The sequence below is a fragment of the Morone saxatilis genome, unplaced genomic scaffold (genome assembly GCF_004916995.1).
Source record: "Morone saxatilis isolate NCDOM2014 unplaced genomic scaffold, NCSU_SB_2.0 Contig3, whole genome shotgun sequence".
NCBI classification, from domain to species: Eukaryota; Metazoa; Chordata; class Actinopteri; family Moronidae; genus Morone; species Morone saxatilis.
The window spans coordinates 11,344,749-11,367,636 of NW_023339873.1; the positions used below are offsets into that span (position 1 = coordinate 11,344,749).

The 22,888-nt window shown below is 39.2% G+C and overlaps 1 protein-coding gene across 1 annotated transcript; it reads left to right on the forward strand.

Annotated features, from left to right (window-relative positions):
- The first annotated feature begins 2,147 nt into the window (after positions 1-2,147).
- Positions 2,148-22,770, forward strand: impg1b (interphotoreceptor matrix proteoglycan 1b). Its single transcript, XM_035673691.1, has 18 exons — positions 2,148-2,214; positions 6,173-6,388; positions 7,530-7,696; positions 7,821-7,849; positions 8,128-8,159; positions 8,282-8,328; positions 8,415-8,564; positions 10,281-10,339; positions 10,646-10,845; positions 10,934-11,332; positions 12,912-13,555; positions 14,001-14,090; positions 18,962-19,181; positions 19,697-19,907; positions 20,797-20,982; positions 21,090-21,273; positions 22,075-22,158; positions 22,687-22,770. The coding sequence occupies exons 1-18, from the start codon at positions 2,148-2,150 to the stop codon at positions 22,768-22,770; spliced, it is 3,069 nt and encodes a 1,022-aa protein (XP_035529584.1).
- Positions 22,771-22,888: the final 118 nt, after the last annotated feature.

Sequence of the window (22,888 nt, forward strand, 5' to 3'; positions counted from 1 at the left end):
TGTTGCATTAATGTCAGCTTGTTTTAGACTTAAACTTGATAATAGCACTTAGGGCTGAATGTCAAATGTATCCTTAATCCTTACACTGAACCAAAAATCTTTGATTTAAGATTGACCACAACACCTGATCTGTGACCCTGACCCTAATCCTTCAGGATTAGGGTCAGGGTCACATGCTGGAATGGTCAGGTTTGATTTGCAAAATATGAAATAGGGGACTCAGAAGTCTAAACCTCTTTGATACATGTATAGTTATATGTACATTTTCATTTTCATTTACCTAGGGAGGCTATGTCTTAGAGGTTATGAAACGTAAAAATGGAAAGTGGCGATCAAGGAACATAACCTACCATCCTTTGCAGAGGGAAAGTCATTACTGTGCCTTAGCAAAGTACTTCTGATTGCTTTTGTAAAGTTTCAAAGTCTTGCAATAACTCCACAAACATATAGTGGGACAAAAAGATTTAATTTTTGCTTTTGCTGTCAGCCATTTTGCATCATGAATGCAAAGTTGGAGCTTTTGACATTGAGTGTTGCACTGTAATGCTATGATATAACTTATTCTACCACCTTCACAAGACAGTAAATACCCTCACCCTATAACCTCTGACCAAGGAGGTAAACAGAATATATCCCTCAATAATCATAGTAATCATAATCATCAAATTTAAATACAATTGAGATTTTTACAAGAAGAAATAAATTGTAATAGTAGGGTAAGTTCCAAGTTTCCCAATCAGGTCAGCAGAAACACACAGGAAAAGGGTAATTTGATCAGTTTAAAATAATGTGTATGTGTAATTCAGGCTGTTGTAGTGGTCTGCCCCCAAATGGCAAGAAACTGCTTTAATACTGTTTTGAGCCACAATCATTAGTTCAAAGTTCAGATTACTGTGTCAGAAAATTGCCTGGGTGGATTATGTTGCCCCTGAAGAGGCTTATTTACTGCAGCAAATTGTTAACAACCAAGAAGGGCGGCTAATCCTCTTCTCCTAAAGAGGTGAGGGTGGAGACTAACAACATGGAGACTCCCAACCCCCGATAACAGAGAGGCCACACATGCCTCCACTGTCTCTCTACTCACTTCTTTTACTGCAGCCATCACCTTCAGCACCCAGATGCACAGTGAACAGTGGACATGCAAAGGAACAGATCCTGACCCTGCTTTCTTTTTTTCCCTATGAAGCAATCTTTGGATGGGACATGAGAAGAAGAGAGTTCTTCAAGCTGAATATGGAATAAGAGAGCGAGAAAAAGACACCTCAGGAAGTGGAGTTTATTTGTCAGAGGTAACAGTACAGACAACGGAGCAGGAGGATCAAACAGGTGCATCCCCAACAGCCAGAACACAGGGTTAAATGAGGACACTGCACGTACAGTCAGAAAAGAGGCCTGAACTTGGCTGTGCAGCTAGAGTAAGAATGAGGCACATTGTTTGACTAGTAGCTGGGGGTACAGTACAGAACAAAACTTGGCACCCAAAATTAATCTAAACTGAAAGAGAAAAGAGAAAGAGCTTGGCAGTCGGACAAGGGCAATGGTTGAGGCGGACACGCAAAGAGTGTGGGTGTCGGTGACGAAACTTGGGGTGACTGTGGGAAGCAGTTAGGCTGCTTGGTAGATCCCCAAGTTTGTCCAGCCGACAGATGAGGGTCCAGAAGGCAGCTAACAGGATGAGGCTGGGCGGCCACGTGGCCCCACAGGGATTACAAGCAGCAAGAAGAAGGTAAAGAGATTAGACTCAAAAAGGAGCCTGCTTTTTTAACCTCGTCACTGTTGTCACACTGACAGCGCAGAAGGATACTCCTGAGCCAAAATTCCAATCAGTTCATCATCTCTCATTCCCATACCTCTCCTCCCTCCCTCGCTCCCTCTGCTCATCCATCCATGCAGCCACCTCTGTTGTCTACAGGGATCCAACAGCATCCAGGAACTAACTTGCTGCTGAAGAACTGAGCTGGAGCACAGATAGGAGTGGACCAGACTCCCTCCTAACAAGCTGAAGACTTTATCTGCACCGATGAGGAGACTTTTGAACTCTCAGCTAATGGACTCAAGATAAAAAGATTCTAGATTTGATTGTTGTTTGCAACAGTCTCTTTACAAATGACAACTTCAGGCTTGAAAACCACATAAATTAGCACATCATGCTTTTGAAGTCAGGACTACTCTTCACTTTGTGTCTGTTTACCCTCCAGGCAAGTCGAATCAAAGGTAAGATTCCTGTACACAGGCTGGTTACATATTTGAGATTTTTCTTGCCTTGGTAGTGTGATTGGAGAAAGAGATGCTGTTTGTTTTCACACAGCAGGATCCAGTAGTGCTGGACAACTCTCTTTATGAACAAACTTTCAACTCTTTAGGGCTGCACTTTTAGCAAATCCAGATGTAATCCTGTCAATAAAATACTACAGAAATAATATTTCTACATACCTCTTTAAGACAGTTGCCTCAAGAAGGACTAAAAGAGGTCACTCTCCACATTACTTTAAGTATCCTTTTTGTAAAGACCTTTCTGCAGGTTTTCTGTCATTGAGGTTTTTCTGCATGACAGGAGACTTAAAGTGGTGGAGATCCACTTCAAGGGCAACAGGGTTTTCTAGTTGGAAGTGTGTGTATGTGTGACTCTGCTATTTAAAGAACTCTCTGCAAACAGAACACATACAAAATGCTAGCTCATTCTCAAACTCATCCTCTTTGATTTTTAGAAAAATGTCAAGCAGCCAGCGAGCCACTTTGAAGGTCATGAATATTCACTATGAATTAAACGGGCCGAGACATATAATAGATGTTCACTGAGGAAGATAACATAATTTCACCAGTGATAACATTTGCGTCCGCACTGGTTGTCTCGTTCAGTGTGATGTGCCCGGGTGAGCTCATTATCCTGAAGGAAACAAAAGCCATTCTGTTCCCAGTGTCGCAGGACGCTAATCTTTTCTGGCTTGTAATTCTGCTGTAAGGCCTTTTTGCGGCTGCACTGGGCATTAAGGCCTATTCAAACACTCCCTCCTCTCACCCAGGTCCTCGTGTCCCTGCATGTGCAAGTCAGGCTTCAAGCTTACCGATTCCTAAAAACCCTTTCAAGTGTTGTCTCAGTGGTGTACTAATGAAAACACACATGATTTGGTTACATTTCAGGCCACTTTCTGACCTGCTGAGATGAATGACTGAATGGCTCTGCCTGGCAGTAACTATACTGTGGAGTAAGCCACAGGCTACAATGTCAATGACCACACATTCTTTGCATGTTCTTGGTGTGAGGCCAATCTTGGATTTGAGGAAAACAATATTGTTCATTGTAGAGGTTATTATTTACGTGTGGTACAGTGATTAACAAAGTGTTTCAAACATTTTTATGTTGTGTAAGTTTAATTCTAATTCCTAAATATTAACTGACCTTCTTACTTCACATATGCTATGGCAACATATAGGAGGTGGACACAATGTCAGTGACACATACTTACATAATGTTCTACAACAACAGCTCAGCCCATTTAAAGTTTCACAAAGGTGGTTTGTTTGTTTGTTTATTGCATCCCCAGCTACCCCATCACAACACATATTCTGTTTACATATATATAAGTTCATGTAATAATGTAACATTGTGACAATTCAATGTATATATAATATATAATAGAAAGAGCCCACTGTTAAAATTCAATACTACTCTTTCACTAATGTTTTACATGCAAACGCATTATTATCTGATGTAATACTGCATCTTGGGCTCATGTGTTGCATTGCATTAGCTAGTTTATGATATTGTGTCCACTCATGCAAATGAAAATACACACACTTGCAGCTTGCAACATGCACTCTCTGGACTCTTCCTGTGTTGTTCTTCTTGTGCTTGTGGTCCACTGTTGGTCCCCAATGCTGGACATGACTAAGTTTAATTAGCACAACTCTATGCAGCATTAATGCACAAAGATTTCCCCCGTCTTTTTGTATCTTCATAAAAATGTAGTATCTCCAGCTAAAAGCTGCCTCTGATGCCAATGTTACAGTGATTATATTTTTTACACTCACTTGCTCTTTTTATTATTCTGTTGTTGTTCTGTACCCTAATCTAGAGGAGGCGCAGTTTGTTATTTGGGTCCAATGACCTCAAGTCTGTGTTTTGGGGCTCATAAATCCTGGCTTATTGTCTTAAAAAGTCTTCTGAGGTTTGCCACCTGGCATCACAATGAGTGCCTTTCTTCTAAAATAGCTTTATTCAATGGGGTGACTGTGTTAGAGAGTGTTGACTGGCGCACTGGCTTGTGTAATGGTGTGGAATTACCTTCCTGTAATGCCTCACCAGGGTGGCTGAGCTTGTTTTCTTTACTAAGGTGATCAGGAAATTAGGGCAGTTCTCCTCATGATGTGTACAACGTCTCAGTGATATAATTTATGGAAATAAGCCTGTCAGTGTTATTACACTGAATGTTTTCAAGTGGTGGGATTGTTTTTGTTAATCACTCAAATCAGCTGGATATCCACCTGTACCTCATTTTAATCCCTTTAAGGTTTGCTGTGCACGCATGTCCCTTTTCAGCTGTAATCCACATGCATGCTTTTCTGCACATTCGCACCTGGATGCTGCCTAGAAAAAACTTACACTGTTGCAGCTTCAGTGATGCAACGTGTGTCAAGGGCATCTCAGGAAACCATTCCTTAGAGAGAAGCAAGAGTTACTCATTTGCTGCACATCTGGGCACTTACTCAGCATTCAAAATGGTATCCTTGCAGTCACAAATGAGCACCTCAAAGCTTTAGGCCCTGGACATTTTTACACTACAATGAATTTAAAGGCTCAAATAACTCGTTGCACCCCAAAGAGACACACGCTGCTAAATTGTCCAAAAATAGACTCTCAGGGACCCTCCGTGTATGATAAACCTTTCAGTGTAATGCCAGAATTAAACACTCAGAATCAGAATCAGAATCAGAATCAGAAATACTTTAATAATCCCAGGGGAAAATTATTTGGTGGTAGTTGGTGTTGTACTTCTTGATGATTGTGGATACTAGATAAGAGAAAAGAGAGAAAAAGATTGGTTTTTGACAGTTTTACAGTGGTGCACTGTAGCAGTGGGTCCTGCTCTAAGAGGATCCTACACTTCCCATAATGATACTCGGTAGTGTGTTTCATTAGACATTAGATAGTTAATGGAGTCTTTCAAATATCATTTTATGAAAGGCTTTCTGTTAAATTCTTAAATTTTCAATCTGAGATGACCTTGATGACATGACTATTGTCACTATCATTGTTGCTGAGTAGTACTCATTAGAATAAACTGATCTTTGTGTGTAGAATTGATGGAGTGCGCCTTTAAAACAACCCTTTGCTCTGATAATGCAAACTTAAAGAGTATTTTGTTGCCACTAAATACAATTTGCAATTGTGGTTTTGCTTTTATCCATGCTAGCAAAGGCTATATATTAAAGGGAAGCTTACATGCTATGCATCCTGGTGCATGTTGGCACTGCCAGCACAGCTCCACAAGCATAAAAACTCTGTGAAGCACACACTGAGGAATTTATTGTTTCAGTTGACTACATTTACCATCAACACTGATTGGACATCCATATAAAACTTTTTCCTTTAAAGCGGCAACATGAAACTTCCAATTTTTTGTTGATTCTGCTGGTAGTGTTTCCACCGCCTATGTTCATTGATTTCAAGGGGAATCTTACTGCGGGGGCTTGCATTAAGAATAACTATATAGAGATAACCAGTTTTCTCGCTGATGGTCTTGTTATCATATAGAGGCATTAGGTAAATTCAGACTGTTTCGCAACCAGTTAAAAACTCCTAGTAGGTTTGAATAAATGGCTACTTCATGAAAAATCACAGCATATATTATCAGGAATTTTTCTGTATCCAATATTTGTGTTTCCAACCATTTACATGACGAGTAATTAAATTGTGAAGCTGTTAATATTGCAGAAGAAACAAACTCCAAACCATTTAACTTACTTTAAGTACAATGTGTCACTAGCTACAGAGCAGGAGAAAAAAGGGCTTTGGCTTTGTGTTGAGTTGTTAATTGAAACAGTCATCCACAGAAACACTTTATATCACTGAGTGAGAAATCTCACACTTTCATGTGCTGAATTCTGTAAAAATCCTGCCACATTATTATATTTCTTTTTTAACTTATCACTTCACTGACTGCTTTTGCAGACCTTCATGACCACGGTTTTTCTGGACTCAGGGATGTGAAGTATCGACACTTTCTAGAAGCCTCCAGACCGATCAGACACACCACAAATGTCAGAGCGGAGCAGGATGGCCATCGGACGAAGAGGTCAGCACTCTTCACCACAGGTGTCAAAGTGTGTCCCCAGGAGACCATAAAAGCAGTCATCGGCAGCCATCGGAGCTATTACAAACTCAGAGGTAAAAGGAAGTGTCTGCTGTTAGACTTTGATGTGAGCTTATACTGTAAATGAACTTTAACTTTATCTATAATAATGACTTACAGTGAAATGAATAAGCTTTTCATAAAACACTGACCAAAACAATCAAACACAGATGTCTTAGCAGTTGGATAAATATCTGTCTGCTTTGATGTTTTTAGCAGTTGGAACTTTTTGGGAAAAAGATAAAAAAGATATTTTAATCCCCCCAAATGTGTACAATTCTCTAAATCTTGCCAATGAATGTACATACACATACAAGATGTTTGTTATCCGTCTTAATTGTTTAGAGCCTGGTGATGTTGACAGGATGCCACGGAATGATGTACTGAACCAGATTTACTGACTTTAGGGATACACATAGTGATGGACTTAATGAAGTTATATGCAAATATCCTTTGTTTAAGAGAGATGCATTGTGTATGAATTAAGAGGCAAAGGTTATCACCTTGGCTGTTACAATTGCTTAGTAATTCAACTTGTTCCACAACAGCTGCTGTGGCGTATGATTTTAAAGGGAGGCAGATTAATTTGGTGTACTGGAGGTAATCACATTGCTCCAGAAATGAGTTTGTCAAAAGATAAATTTCCCACAGGCATCAAGATATTGGACAATGTGGAGCTTGGTTCCCCCACAGAGGCAGATAAAACACACTGCAGCTTCAGGGGGTCTTTGTGCTCATGATTGTAATATTCACAAAAATGTCACGGACATGCAGCGACTTAAATATACAGTTTGACATTTACTGAAACAGGCATTAGTGCCTTTTTGTGCTGTCCCAGTATCTCATATCATGTTTAATATGTTTTGTGATTTATTGTAGCATGGTGGTACTGGTAATATTGCAGATAAATAGCTAAATCACAGCAAACTGCCCACATTCAGAGATGCAACAACCCCATTTATGTTTATGTTTTTTTATTTCTCCATTATATAATTTCCATCATGTTTGCCCTTGCTGTAAATATATGAAATGCCATGTTCAGTCATCCCTTATATATGTTTTTCTAAAGTAAGATAAGATGGTGGTGCATATTCATACTTATATGTGAGTTTGGTGTATTTTCTTCTGCATAAAGTCATAAGAAAACATCCATAAATTTGTATGATATCGCTTCAGTTTGTCAGGAAGCTATTTGGGAAGCGTTTCGGATCTTCTTGGACAGAGTCCCAAACTCAGAGGAGTACAGAGCTTGGGTTTACACCTGCCAGCATGAAAACCTCTGCATGGACGATCTGGCACAGAACTTCAGCAGCTCTCAGGAGCATCTGGACATGGTGGCCAGAGTGAGTCCAGCACCAACACGACAAAAATACTTCTGTCCACTTTTATAGCATTGTGTTCAGACTGCGTGGCTGTCAATCTTAAGTGTACATCAGTGATAGATAATATCTTGTTTCTTATATCCAGAGAGTAGCAGAGCAAGCTGAAAGTGAAGGGTATGTGCAAACTTCTTCTTATATTTTGTGTTCCTTGTTTGTGAATGTTCCTTTGGTGGTATGCTGTCATTTTGTTTAGAATACACTTTTAAACCAAACCATGTTCTGTTCACAATGTTCAAACCAGCTACACCTTTGCTACTTTAGCAAGATTAATATTTGGGAAATTAGGCAAACATGGATATTGGTTTTAAGCTTAAGATTCTCACAAATTTAGTGCAGCTAATATTCATTGTCATCAAACTAAATTCCTAAGAAATATGTTGTTTTATTTCCAGATTTGACTTGACCACGGAGCCAGGAAGGGAATGTGAGTTTGACACTAATGCATCACTACTGTTCAATGAAAACCACTGAATTACTGACTTTAACAGCTATCAATACATTTTCATAAAATCATAAATTAACTAATGTGTTGCTGTTTTGTCTCAGGCACCTGGACACCTCCAGTGATTCTGCTACCAACTGAAGCTGAGGCTGTAAGTAAATCCTAAAAATACCAGAACCATATTTGTTTTGAATGGCACTTCTCTAATAACAATGTCATTTGGCTTCTCTTTGTCAGATCCTAGAAGATCCAAACATGATAAAGGAGAACTATGAGGAGTATATTGTTGAGTTCAGGGTCACCATTGTGGACCCGACATACAGCAAGCTGCTCAGTGACCCAGAGGCTCCACAGTACAATGACATTACACGAGAGCTCACAGACAAGGTGAGAGACGGGTGTGCATTTACAGACCAAAAGCAAATGTTAGCAGTTGCCTTAGCTGTCTGCTTTACCTTTCCACAAACACGGGAAGCCGCTTGATAGCAGAACAGCATTTAAAAAGTCTTTTAGTCTAATGAAACTGTGAAATTCTGTAAGAAAAGTATCAATTGTGGCCATTGTGGTTTTGTCACCTAGAACATCTCCACAGACAAAATATCCTTCTTTGTCTTTGCCTATAATTCTTCCCTCAAAACCAAACCATTCAAACCTTTCATTATGCAAGATGTCAATAAGATTAACATGATTTTGAGCTTATATGGCAATGCACTATTAAGCGTAAAACTCACCCTGATTGATTTAACAGGTAGCAACCAAGGGACTTTAGCTAAGACTCCTAAATGACCACAAGCCTGAAATAGTAAGATCTAATCATATAGATTATCTCCGACTAAGAAGGCATCGACTGAGGCTCTAACCACAGCTCTTAAGAATCACTTCTACTGGTGTAAAACCATTAGTGTTTCATTTTCTTTTTTAGAGAACTAAATTTAAGAATGAGACAGTGCAGACGTTAAGGCTAAATAAACCACCACACTCAAATGTGTTTTTCCAGTATGTTCACAGTATAATCCTGCAGTGTTAAAAAACAAAAATAACCACATGTAGCTGTCATCAGTGCCGTAACACAACATTCTGAACCCTGTAGGCATGGGCACCTCCCCGCATCCATAGCTACCTTTATGTATACTCAGTACTCCCTCTCCCGTCGTACATTGTCTTACTTGTCAGTTTGCCAGACAGTAATTATTCCCTCTCTGCTCTGCAGTAGTCCTCAGTGTTTCCACATTTGGCTGTCACCTGACTGCCACACCCAAATGAACACGTGTTCCCAATCCCCTAATCAGCCCCCTGGCATATATATAGGCCACTTCGTGTCACTTTCTTTGTGTTCCTCACCAGTTTGACTATTAATGTTTAGTCTTTTCGTTACCTGCCATTGCTTGCTTGTTATGACCATGTGACTGCCTTTTTAGACTGTTGCCTGTCTGCCTTGTCCTCTTTTCTTAGTTCTCTAAGATTAACCACCTATTGGCAAACCTTTTTTTGAATTTCGTACGCAGTAATCCTTTTAATGTAACCTGTCTACTTCTAAGTTATGTGTTTAGGTCCATTTCCTGCAACACTGAGCCTTTACAGTCACGTGTCTGCAGTAGCTGATTATTAGATTAACGATTTGATTAATCTGACGATTATTTTCATGATGAATTGCTTTATGTGTTGCTATATGTTAGGAAATAGTGAAAAATACTTGTTTCAATACAGTTTCCCACAGTCTATGTTTGTTCAAAATAGTTTATAGCATATACCATTATAGATAGACTAATTGATTAGTTGACCAATTGTTGCAGCTCTAGTTTACAGTAAATAATGCAGCATATGCAAAAGTATTATGTTGTTTTTATTGGCTAGTCTGTTACTGGCCAATGAGAACATATCTCCAAGATGTCAACTTTCATGAAATAAGAAAAACAGCCCTGAAATTCGTGAAAATGCATTTCTTGGATAATCCAGTGGGTTTTTAGAGAGTTTTACAGTATAGGCCTAAGCTGTAGGAATGGTGTAGAAACATTACATACAACATAAACCAATAAAGGAGCATTAATTACTTAATATATTTCACATCTATGTCATTCTGTCTCTCTCTTTTTCTTCGTATAGATGCTTCATGTGCTTGAAAAAGTTCGAGGATTCAAAGAGATTCGAATTCTGGGATTTCGGTGAGTTGAATGAAGTTTTATTAAAGGTTTTCTTTAAGTTTTGGCACTATAATTGGGCTTGGTAATGATGATGGATTTTGACAAAACAACACCGTAAATAAGATTAGAGACTCAAAACATAAATTTCTTATACTTTTTCCCCTGAAATGGCTTTTATTGAAGCGTTTTATTGCTCAAGTCTCAAAGGAAAATATAACATCCCCAAAAATATCCTCTTTTGGGATACGACTTGCCTTAACAGACATCCATTACAAGCGAGGTCTGTCTATTATGAGGGTTTCTGACATGATTTGTTCTGTTGATCAGCTCACAGGATGTGTCTATGCATTACGCTGTGGTCTTTAATGGAGAAACAGAGCTCAGGGATGAACCTGAGGGTCTCGAGGAGCCTGACACAGAGACAAATGAGGATGTAAATGCTCCTAAACTGAAGCACATCATCACAAAGGCCTTAAAACAGGAACCCTTACTACCGCTGGACATACAGACACTCAGCTTTGAGGCTGGTAAGCATAATATCATACTCACATTTGACTAAATATTATATTAGGGCTCAGAATAGTATTTTAAAGCACTTTAACTCCTTCTCTTCAGTAACCACAGTTTATCCAGTTGCTGAGCTCGGCATGAACCCTGTTGAGAGCGGTGTACCCGAGGACGACACCACACAGGCACCCACAGAGGATTACACTCCCACCCAAAGTTTCTTCCCGAGTGTGGCAGTGATAGAAAACTCTTTGGAAGCTTCTACAATCAAACCAGAAACACACACCTTTGTGCCTTTCATCCCAAACATCGTCCCAGAATCCACGTCTGCCATCACAGATGAGACTCCTCTAATAGCAGCAGTAGAACAGGAATCCACAGAGGATTCTGCTGAGGAGCCTGGTGACATTATAACACCAGACACAAAACTGGAAACTATCACAGAGCAGGAAGAGGAAGCAGAGCCAGAGGTGGAGGAGATACCACCTACTGAGCCTGAGGACGGAGGTGAGGCTGAACCTGACGAGCAGGTCACAGAAGGTAAGGCCACTTCAGATTGTTTTAAAACCAGGATGTTGAAGTTTAATCAGAAGGGACACGTTTAAGAACTTCATGCTTTATTGATCAACCGAACATTAGATTGTGATCTGGACTCCATTTGGAGCTATTAACACATTGAACCTCAGGATCGAACTGCAACTTAACTCTCACTTTGCCATCGTGGTCTGGTTTTACATAGTCTTGATTCTGCTGATGGTGGGGAAGGGGTGGGGGTATGAGCTCATTGCCGTTATGGGCAAGAGACGCAAAATACAGGAGCAGCTTATTCGGGGGGGAACTCATTTTATAATATTACCATTAAACAACACTTTATATGATTAGTCTAGTATTGATCCACACTAACTGGGTGTTGAAAAAACATCTAGTTCCTTTTCTGTGTATATCTACACATTATTTAACAATAGCCCCATGCAAAAGTATTATGTTGTTTTTATTGGCTAGTCTGTTACTGGCCAATTAGAACATATCTCCAAGATGTCAACTTTCATGAAATAAGAAAAACAGCGAGATTCTCAGTCTGAGAGTAACTTTGGACTTTCCAAATAAACACTGACATATTTTTTTCCTTCCACCCACACATATCTGCACAGAACAATCACCTCTCATAGGAAATGGAAATGACAGTACAATCAGACTTGGTGGTTTGGTTTTGCGCAAGGAGATGCATCCTGCTGAGGCAATACATCATATTAAAACCCATTAACAAGCAGCAGCCTGTTGGTGGTTGAGTCATTACAAACTCATGCTGTGCAACCAAATTTTGTTCAAACTTGCAGGACTCATTTTAAATTCTAGTGGAGTTTCCAAAGATACAAATGTGTCGGGCTTGTCAAGCTGAATTTTCAGGGAAACATAGAATATTATAATTTGATGGATTGTTGCAGCCATAAAAAAACGTGTCCTTGAGTTTCAATATTATACTCAATGTAAAAACCATACAACCTGATACAGAATACATTATACTGTCAGACAGTAGGACGTGAGATTATTATAAGAAGCTTAAAGCAATCTAAAAGAATAGTTTGACAAATATGCTTTTTCTCTTTCTTTGTGAGAGTAGCATAAAGTTTTCAAAATTTTCAAATCCATCCAGTAGCATCACTAAAGCCCACCTATTGCATCTCATCTGTTTCATTTGAAGACATACAGTGAGGTAAAAAATGACAATTTGTGGGGAGTTACGTGGTGTCACTCTTTGTATAAGTATCTGGCAAACTCACTTTGATGACAAGAGAAAAGTAACTGCACTCGGCTGTTGTTTGACAAGAAATAGTGACAACATGTCTTTTTTTTCCTATTTGTTTGTGTGGATTTAACAAACAAGATTAAATTAATTATTGAGAACTTTTTGTCAAATCATGGTTTGAACATAGGTTCTGGTAGGCTAGTTATCAGATGAAGCAACATGATGGATGCAAAAAAAATACCTAAATTGCAATCATACCTATATACTATTATTACGTGTATATTTCTTTCATGCTCAAAATAAATGATAAAACCCCCTCTCTGATATATGTTTTACAAGAACCTGAACCTGCTGATGGGGTCCCTGATGAACAAAATGAAGACCTTCCCTTGTCAACCCCAGACACCGAACCAGAAGAAGAAATTACTGATACACCTGCTGAGGTTTACTATGACCTGCCTGAGTCCACAGACCCCACACTGACTGAAATATCTGTCATAGAAGCAGCAGTGCCAGTGTCCACACCATCATCTCACGAGGATGCTTTCCAAGGCAATGAACCAGAAAGAGATGCTGAGCCTTTGCCATCCCCTGTAGAGAGCGGCGAAGCCCCCGAGGAAAGGGATGAGTCTGGCGGAGGGCACAGTGGAGCGACCCCAGTCTCAACAGACCTTCCTCCAGAGAACTCAAACATTCAAGAGGATTTTGGGTCAAGTCAGAACAAGACGGAGGTAGAAGTGACCGAAACCCTGGAAGAAGAGAGTGGTAGTGGATTCCCCTCAGAGTCTGATGAACGTCCGTATGAATCCACAGCTGCACCAGCCATGAGACAAGCCAGCACCCCTCTGATGTCCATAATGGATAAGAACAAAGAGTTAGTGGTTTTCTTTAGCTTGAGGGTCACTAACATGATGTTTTCTGATGACCTGTTCAACAAGAACTCCCCAGAGTATAAATCACTGGAGAATACCTTTCTTGAGCTGGTAGGTACACAAGCTTTTGTGCTGGATATCATGTTGTTACATGCTTCATTATCATATTTGCTTTTGTAGACCAAGCTGAAATATGTGACAGAAGCACGTTTGTGCAATATATACTGTTGAACTTAGTTTCAGATGATATTTTAGTGAGTTAGTTGTTTAGTTGGGGCTTTATCCAAATCTTTTTGCCCTGCACAAGTGAGGATGCACTTTGCAGTAAGCCTTATCCTCACTTATCTTTTTGCTTTTTTAAACCTGACATTAACAGTAAATTATGATAAATTTGTATTTTTTCTTCAATAAATTATATTTTTTATAAAAATGTTACAAAATGTGATACGATTTTAAGCAATCGCCAAATTCTTGATCAAATCTGCAGTATGCTGATGCTTTAATTTTAAAGGAACCATTGTGTCAACAGTATGAAGAATTATTCTGTTTCACTCAGACACAGCACTCTGGGTCCAGAAACTCGCCAAACCCTGGAGCTTCCAGTAAATCTGGGCCTAGGAGACAGACGACTTTAGCCTCCATACCGGTATTTTTTTTTCTTCCATATTGGAACTACATCTCCAATGCCTCAGAGAGAGCATGACCTTTCTATTTCTTAACTAACCTTTCCGAAATGCAGTATCTAACAATCTGAAAGCACCTAACATTTCTGAAATACTCTAGCTTTTTTTTTTGTCCTTACATTAGACATTAGACCTTCCTGCTGCAGCTTGGTTTTATCTGTGAGTGTGGTTCTAACATTGCCTGTTGTTGTGTGATTTGCCTTAATTTTTTGAATTGTGCTAATGTTTTGGCTTTTGAAGGGACTGTTCAGATTCTGTTTGACTCATATTTCAACTAGTCGTTTTGAAAAAAATGTGTTTGCAAGGGAGTTCTGGGCTTCTGCTATTCAGTGGAAATTTTAAGGTTTTAGGAACCAACAAAGGTAAACTAGTAGAATGGTCTAAATAAATAATCCAACATTTTGGGAAATATGCATTAACTTAAACTGACAGAAAGTGGAGTAAAAATTCATCCCGTTAGTAGCTGGTCGCTGCAGTAGCAACCAAATTAGCATTAGATTCATCCTGGGACAACTTTCTCTCTATAGTTGAGACATTTTCAACTCAATTAAAGCATCTCCACCTCAGTTTGTGTCTATTTGTTCCTGCTTCCTACCAGCACTTCTAAAGCTCTTCGTGGTCTGATAGCATTGCCATTGATTGCCAGGAAATCTCACAATGATTAAGAAATAGTCCAATGTGTAAGTCCTTTTTACAGGTTAATCAAATGAGAATAACTTTAGTGAGCTTTAGAAGTGCTCGTAGGTGAATTTTGTTCCTTTTGGACAGAGCCAGGTGACTTATTTCCCTGTTGCCAATCTTTATGCTAAGCTAATATAACTGTAGCCTTATATTAAGTGGACAGAATCAGTATCAATACTCCCTTATAACTCTTGGCAAGAAGACTAATTAGATAATTTCCCAAAATGTTAAACCATTCCTTTAAAGAACAACATTGGAAGCAATACATCTGTTATCATTTCTTTGTAGAACAAGCTCTCTGCTCTGATAAACTCTAGAGATGTTTTGTATCATAATAGAGCATACACTGATGATTATCTATATGTTGTGGGACTAAATGTGTGTTTATGTGTTTAGTTAGACTAGTGAGTTTCTCACCAACAAACTCAAGAATGTTTTTGTACATTTGTTGCTGACATGTGTGTTACAACATTGACCAGTGTGTGTTTGTGCATGTTGGAAGCCTTAAAGATAAACTTGCAGAGTGAATAAATGACTTAATGTGGAGCAGAACAATGTGATAACAGGCATAGAGAGAACCTAATAGGAAAGCCATGCAGCTTTATGCATTTTGTGTTGCTAAAACTGTATCGCTTTGTACACGGTAGAGCACAAACTAGCCCAGGGTAGTCTGAATCATGAGACCTGGGTCTGCCTTAGTCATTGTAGGACTCAGAGGTTTGTGACTTGTGGTAAGAAGCTTTAAGTAATTCTGGTTGGTTCCAGCACCACACACGTTGTGCTATTAATGGTTCCAATCTGCTTAGTGCGACATCAGTCCGGTTTCTGTGGACATCTGTATGCATGTTGTAGTAACTGGTATTATAGACATACTTGTATTTCTGACAATGAAATAAAATAGATCACAGATTGGTCGAGGTCCTTTTTTGTTTTGGAGCACTTATATGTAAACCCAGTGCACATACTTGTAATCAATGGTGGAATTGGCGACATTACTCTTTTTGTCTAAATAATTTTTAAATAAGAATCGTGTCTCTTTAAACATGCACCTATTAGTGAACATCTAAGCAAGAAGCATCACTTGACATCCTTATTTAGTTTCAAGGCTTACCCCGAGGTTGACGGAAGGGACATATTTTTAGGCTGGCTCAGAGGTGCCCTGCGCTCTGTGTTACGTAAAGGTCTCAGCCTCAAACCGAGGAGGTGCATCGATACAAATTGGATTGTGTGTTTGCTGCAATGCCAAGGAGCAGAGGGAATGTGAGCTACTGGGCCATGTGGGCTTAGTTTTCTGATAGAACGCAACAAGCTTTCTGGGTTAAGATAAATAGTTAATAAGGTGTTATGTTTCTCAACAATTTTCAACCATTTATTATGTATTTTGAAAAAGATTTTTCCCAATCAAGTATTGGACTGTAATGTCTTCACTGGATCAGAGAATACAGTTTGAAGTAGTAGGGATACAAAGACACAAATTACATACGCTGATACATAATACAGACAAAAATCCAAAGCAACAATACAAATAACACTCCATCTCCAATCTTTAATGGTTGCCCAAACTGTGGTTTCTGCAGTTCTCCTCATTAATTGATGTATTAAGCTTCCCGGCAAAACTAATGTGGTCAGACGTTTGAACTGGTAAGTATTTACCGTCTACTGTCTATTGTCACTATTACATTAGGAATAGTCAACCTATCTTCCTTTAAATGGGCTATTGAGGTAGAGAAGGGAACACATATATATATATTTCAAACTGGTCCAACTTGATTTAGAAATCACTGACAAATAGCAGGAAATGTAATGAAGAAATGTCAAATAATATACATTCTGCAGCCCATATAAATGGACATAATGTAAAGCTTTTCTGGACCCCATTTGTGATAATGTACATTCACTGTCTTTCATATATATATAGACACACATATATATGAACCATTAGCCTCCAGAGGCGTGCAGTTCCCCGTGTTTGCCTTTGCCACACTCCCCCATTACTCCTGTACCTACTGGTTTGTGAAGCAACCAATAAAATTGGACATGGAGGTTGGAATGACTTTATTTTATTTAGCTTTCATGGCAGCATAATGTTCCTTGTGACTTTTTTTTTCGACATCAGAGAAGGGATGTTTTATCAGGTTTTCCAAAACAAGAACCAGTAGATACATGTGTAACCTCAGAGAAGCATGTGTGATTGTGTCAAAGACTGAAATTATGGTTGTGTTTGTGCCATGCTGTCGACATTTCTTTGCAGAAGGCGAGAAATAAATATGCAGTATCTCTATTGTTCGATAGTACACAATACATACTGCACTGAGCTTTGTTGTGTAAGAAGTCGGTTTTGACCTTGTGTAGAAGGCTACGAATTGCTATCTAATCTACAGTGTGGTTGCAATACTTGACATTCTGCATTGAGACAAATGGATGACCAAACGGCAAGCTGTGTGTCCAGTTGTACTGCCGGCCGTTGCCCATTTGTTCGGGATGTTGGAACCTCTCTTTTCTCAGAGACTATTAGCTATAGTAAACTAGCCCTCAGTAAACTGTCTGCCAGTGATAAGTGAAGTAACCTGATCAGAGCAGAGCTCCTTAAGGCCTCTTATCTCCCGCTCGACAGCCAGGCCAGCTAAAGCATTGCAATCTCTCCCTCTCACACTGTGGCCGTTTGGTGTTTGCCTCGTTATAGTGAACGTGAGGTGGCTGGAAGGAGAGCGGACATGTCGATGGACATTGATGCTGGTCCATTACTTGAGCTGGAGGACTTCCTCCTCGCCTAAATATCACCACCGTCATTAGTCCAAACCCATAGTCTTGATAAATTGGTTTCTGAGTTATCTGAGCTGCAGGTCTGCAGGAATATTTTTTAAATGCAACAATGTGGAAAACTGTAAGAATGAGTTTAAATGTGGCTGCACAGATTAGTTTCTACTGCACATTTTCAACCAGGTGTAGGTGGTGGTGTGTACTGTACTCCCTTAAAGAGAGGGAGAGAACAACTGTATGCTACAACTGATTGCTAATGGCTGTCACAGTCTACAGTATATATAAAACCCATTAATTATATTTAATTAATTAAGAATTTAGTGTTTGCTTAACCACGTCAAATCATGTTAATTCCATCGTTAGAGACTGCAGAGATGGCAGTTACTGCTATTTAGCTAAGGCTAGTTCACTCTTAGTGGGACTAGGTCTAGTGTACTTCATAATAATTAGATGTTGTTTCTGCCTTTTTTTAGTTACAGTAAAAGGGAAGGAAAAAGTGTCTAAATTAGTTAGCTAATGATAGCTCACCAGCTAGTGTCAGTTAGATTTTTACCTCTGTTCTTTTTCTCCACTTTTCTATGACATAATAACTGAAGATTAAACAGATGTCATAAAGTCAAAGGTGCTGGTCTTATCTCATTTTTGACCAACTGCTGTATGTAGTTATTGAGTTTCAGCTTTGTAGGGCAGTCCAGGGATAATGTAGAGATACTTGGCCTATGTTACTGTTAGGCACTTAAGATAAAAGCCTTCTCCAAACAGCATATATTATAGATTTCTTTTGGACTTGAGATAGCTTTGATGTCATGCAAAGGCCTAATCTTTTTATCATGTGTTCGCAGCCTCTTCAGTGACTAGAGCTAGTACATCCTGCGTCCTATGCTTAGAAACCTAACCCTAATTTTGTTCTGGATAATTACAGTCAAGCGCAATAATGGCAGGATTTCATGCTTGCATCAAAATTTAATTATTAACTATTCATAGCATTCACACTGTAAAATGTGACCTGAATAATTCAAAATCAGCCGTGCTACGACAACCTCAGTCCTGTCGTTGTGGAAGTAAAACCATAAGTAAATGGGGTCTCTGCTGCCCTGGTCTTCCTCTTAGGAGGACACGGGTCTTTACTGACACTTGACACTGACATCATTTCATTAACCTAAACATCCAAGTGGAAATGAATGATTCCCTTTTTACCCTTTAAGATGGAATCAATCTTGCTTGTGTGTTGTTTTCCAGGAACCCTGTATTCTTATGTTCCTGCTGTAAATAAGTTGTTTTTCTCACTGATCACTGACTGCACATAAAACTAACCCTTTTAATTGATATTCAGTATGATACATTTAAAGAGAATTCATATAAATTAATTTGCTTCCCTCTTCCTTCCTTACAGCTTCTGCCATATTTACAATCCAATTTGACGGGATTTAAGCAGCTGGAAATTCTCAACTTCAGGAACGGCAGCGTTGTTGTAAACAGCAGGATGAAATTGGACAAACCGGTCCCTTATAATGTCACAGAAGCTGTTCACTGTGTGCTTGAAGACTTCTGCAGTGCAGCATCTAAACGGCTTGACATCGAGATTGACAGTCGCTCCTTGGAAGTAGAACCAGGTGAAATGTCCTTAATTGTCCTAATTGTTCTATTTGTGTCGAACCTAACCCCCTCCACCTATAAAATTGTGTTTTAAAGCAAAAAAAAAAATTGCAGTGTGGTTACAGGATGCAGACACCTCATGCATACAAAAAAACAAAGATCCATAATCTGTTCTTGCAGTGACATGCTCATTCATGCTACAAGGTCAGAGTGCCTGTTCATAACACACACCCTCCCTCTGCTGTCTTTTACAGTCTGTAGGTGAGGTGCAGGATAAATCTGATGCATCTTTTTGCTTGGCAGAGTTCACGACTGTATGTGACCTCATTAAACACACCTTATTGAAAGCAGCCACCTTCATTCACATCAATCAGAATGCCCTTTAATTTCTCCTCTGACTGTAGACAGGTGGACACTGCATTAATGTTAATGAGCTATCACCTCTCTCGTCCGTATTTCTTCTACACCTCTCTCTCTCTCCCCCCTCTGCTTCTCCTCTCCTCCTCCTCTCTCCTCCTCCTGTTGGTTTCAGCTGACCAAGCAGACCCCTGTAAGTTCCTGGCCTGCAATGAGTTTTCACGCTGCGTGGTAAACAGTTGGACCGATGAGGCTGAGTGCCTGTGTGATCCGGGCTACAGCACCGTGGACGGCCTGCCATGTCAGAGCACCTGCGCTGTGCAGCCAGACTACTGTCTGAATGGAGGCCTGTGTGAAATAATCCCAGGTCATGGAGCCACCTGCAGGTACACAAAAACTGACGAATGAAAGAAAACATTGTGACCTCAGCTTTTTTTCAAAGGTTTTAGCATTTTGAATCAGAGAAGGTGGATATGCTCTAAATTCAGAAGGAGGTTTTTACAAATTCCTTTCTGTCTTTCTGTCTTACAGCCATTGTCTTCACCTCTGTAACTTGCAAAGGCTTCAAACTTGCTTGAGACTGGAAATCAGTGTTTTTTCATCTTTATTGTGCTGTAATACAGTTGCAAGCACAAGCAGGGACTGTACTGAAAGCCCTTTTTTGATAGTGTAATCAAGGACAATCAAGATTTGAGAGTTGGCTGCTGAGACGGAACATAACTATGTTATTACACCCAGAAGCAAATATCAGAGCAGAGGAGCAGATCATGCATATCTATTAGTTCTTTCAGTTATTATTGCTTTTTAGCAGCCAACTATTAAATATTGAATGTCAGCTAACTAATCTGGCAAATGTAGTGATTTAGCATACGTCAGTGAAAATAACAAATTAATCTAATAAGTCGAACAGCTTCTTATATACCGCTTCAGTGTTTTTCATGTCTGGTTTTTACAGTTGAAATCGAGAAGCGACCGGTACTGTTCGAAAACCAATCAAAACTCTAGTCTACTTGTCTGCATTAGGTCAGATTACCTGCAGTGTTTCTTTAAAGTCACAATGAAAAAGCATCTAAAGATCAATCTGCCTCTATTTTATATTCTCTTATTCAAACAGGATATTGCTTCAGTTCATTTAAAAAAAAAAAGTGTGTGAATTGGAAAACCTGGAATGTGAAAATATTTCTGTACATTTCTTAGCATTCCTTTTGTGCCTGTGCCAAAGTGAAAAAAAGCTTTCCTCTCTCTAACCTAGATATTTTTTCTCATCTCTTTCAGATGCCCTGGAGGTAAATACTGGCACTACCATGGAGAACGCTGCAACGAGCTGGTGTCAATGCCGGTAGATCCTCCGCTAATTGTAACCTGCCTCGTGGGAAGTCTCTGCCTTGTTTGTGCCGTCATTGGCATTTTGATTTTCATTAACAAGAAATGCGTAAATAACAGAAAGGCTGTCACTTTGGTGTAAGTACGAGCTCCTTTATTCATGAGAACCTCTTGTGTTTCGCTTTTGCAGTGATTTGTGACATGTGTCTTATCTTATTCACCACCTCGTCTCCTTTGCGTTGTAGGCACACCCTTGCTCCCTATGCCTTTGAAAATACTTTGAGGGTGAACCCAGTGTTTGAGAATGATGATGGTGTCTTAACTCAAGTATCTACATTGCCATATCCTTCAAGTTCTGCTTCTTCGCAATCCCAACAGTCTGAACAAGAACATTTTGCCTCAATTGAAAATATACATCTGAGTATTGAGGTACAACGTGCTGCACAGCACAAAAGACTTAACCGACTAAACTAACTAACCTCATACCTTCAACTACAGTAATATAAACTAATTCCATCTTACAAACTCAAATACTTGCTCACATTCTCCATAGGTTTTTTTTTTTCTTTGTTTTGTATTTAAAGATTTATATTCACCATCAAAGCTGACAAACTTTCTCATGGATCAGTATTACTTAAAGCAGCAATGAGGTTTTTGTTGATTCTGGCGTCCCCTGTGGACAAAAGCGGTAGTGTTTCCACCGCCTTGTTTCATTAACTTCAAGGGGAATCCGACTGAATCCGACATCGTGGAAGGCATTAAAAATAGTCTAACTAAAGGTCTTGTTTCTTTATGTAGGTCATATAGGGGCATCAGTATTAAACTGAGTCAAGTCATATCCAGTTAAAAATTATTTAAAAAATGTTTAAAACTGTTCAGTGTGGCTTTAATGGTAATGAAATGTAGATCATGGGCGTTGGGTACCTTGAGTATCCTCAGAATCAAACACAGTTCAGACCTTTTAAGGTACACACGATCCACAACTTTGAAGAGGCTTTGTGCCAAATCCAACAAAAGGTGTATAGTTTTAACCCTGAACTCTGCAGTAGCTGCTATAGGTATAACCTCCTATAGTTGTAGTAGTATCTTTCATCTTTCCAGCAGATCCTTGGATGTACTGCCTGCTTTCATTCACATTGCATCTGCTTATCTGGTTGATGTGCCTCTGGTTCTATATTATTAATGAAGCACACTGTAAATACTGAGCCTGTTTACTCTCTGTCTCCACAGATCCCCAGACAACTCTACACAACCAGATCAGAAAAGTTAGTCTCAGAAATGGTGGACTTCCATCACTGTATACCACACAATGAGGTGAGGATCATTTATGGGACTTTTTGGCACTATGATGGAACTTATTCAGAAACAATATGACAATGAAGCATGTTCAGGGACAGTTACAGTAGTTCAATAAGCATTTTATCTTACTGTATGGTAGTCTTGCTGATATTCAATAACAATAACCTTTACATAAAATATTTTACAGCTCTATGATGTGTGCAAAGGTAAAACATCCGTGCATGTATTGTACTATAGCCCTGGCTGATTTTTCACTTACAAACCAAATCACAGTTGACTTTTGCACATTTAAACAACAGCTTCTATCTAAAAATACATTTTGGGAAAATAATCAAATATTAACCTTGAAATAATCTCTGTGCTCAGTGTTGATCAGAGCTTCTGCAATGAAAAATAGTCCCTTTCTTGAGTTTAAGTAAATATTTGATAGATTTATTTAGAGCAAATGCCTTTTAGATTTAGTTACAAGGTTATTCTGTCATTTATTGTATAATTCCAACCCGAAGTTAGCTATTTTTCATTCTCCCTCTTGTCTCTTCCTAGACGTGGCGACGGCCAAATGAATACAGAACATGCTGTGTTTTAAGGGCATCAGATAACGAATGTTTTGAAGTAACAGTTCTTTGATGACACCCTGTTTATCCGAGGAGCAGAGACTGAAGTTGCTGCTTATGGATGCATGGTACAGTAGACCAGCGAAATGGTGTTAAAAGTGTTGAGATTAATTGTTCATAGTGGTTGTGTC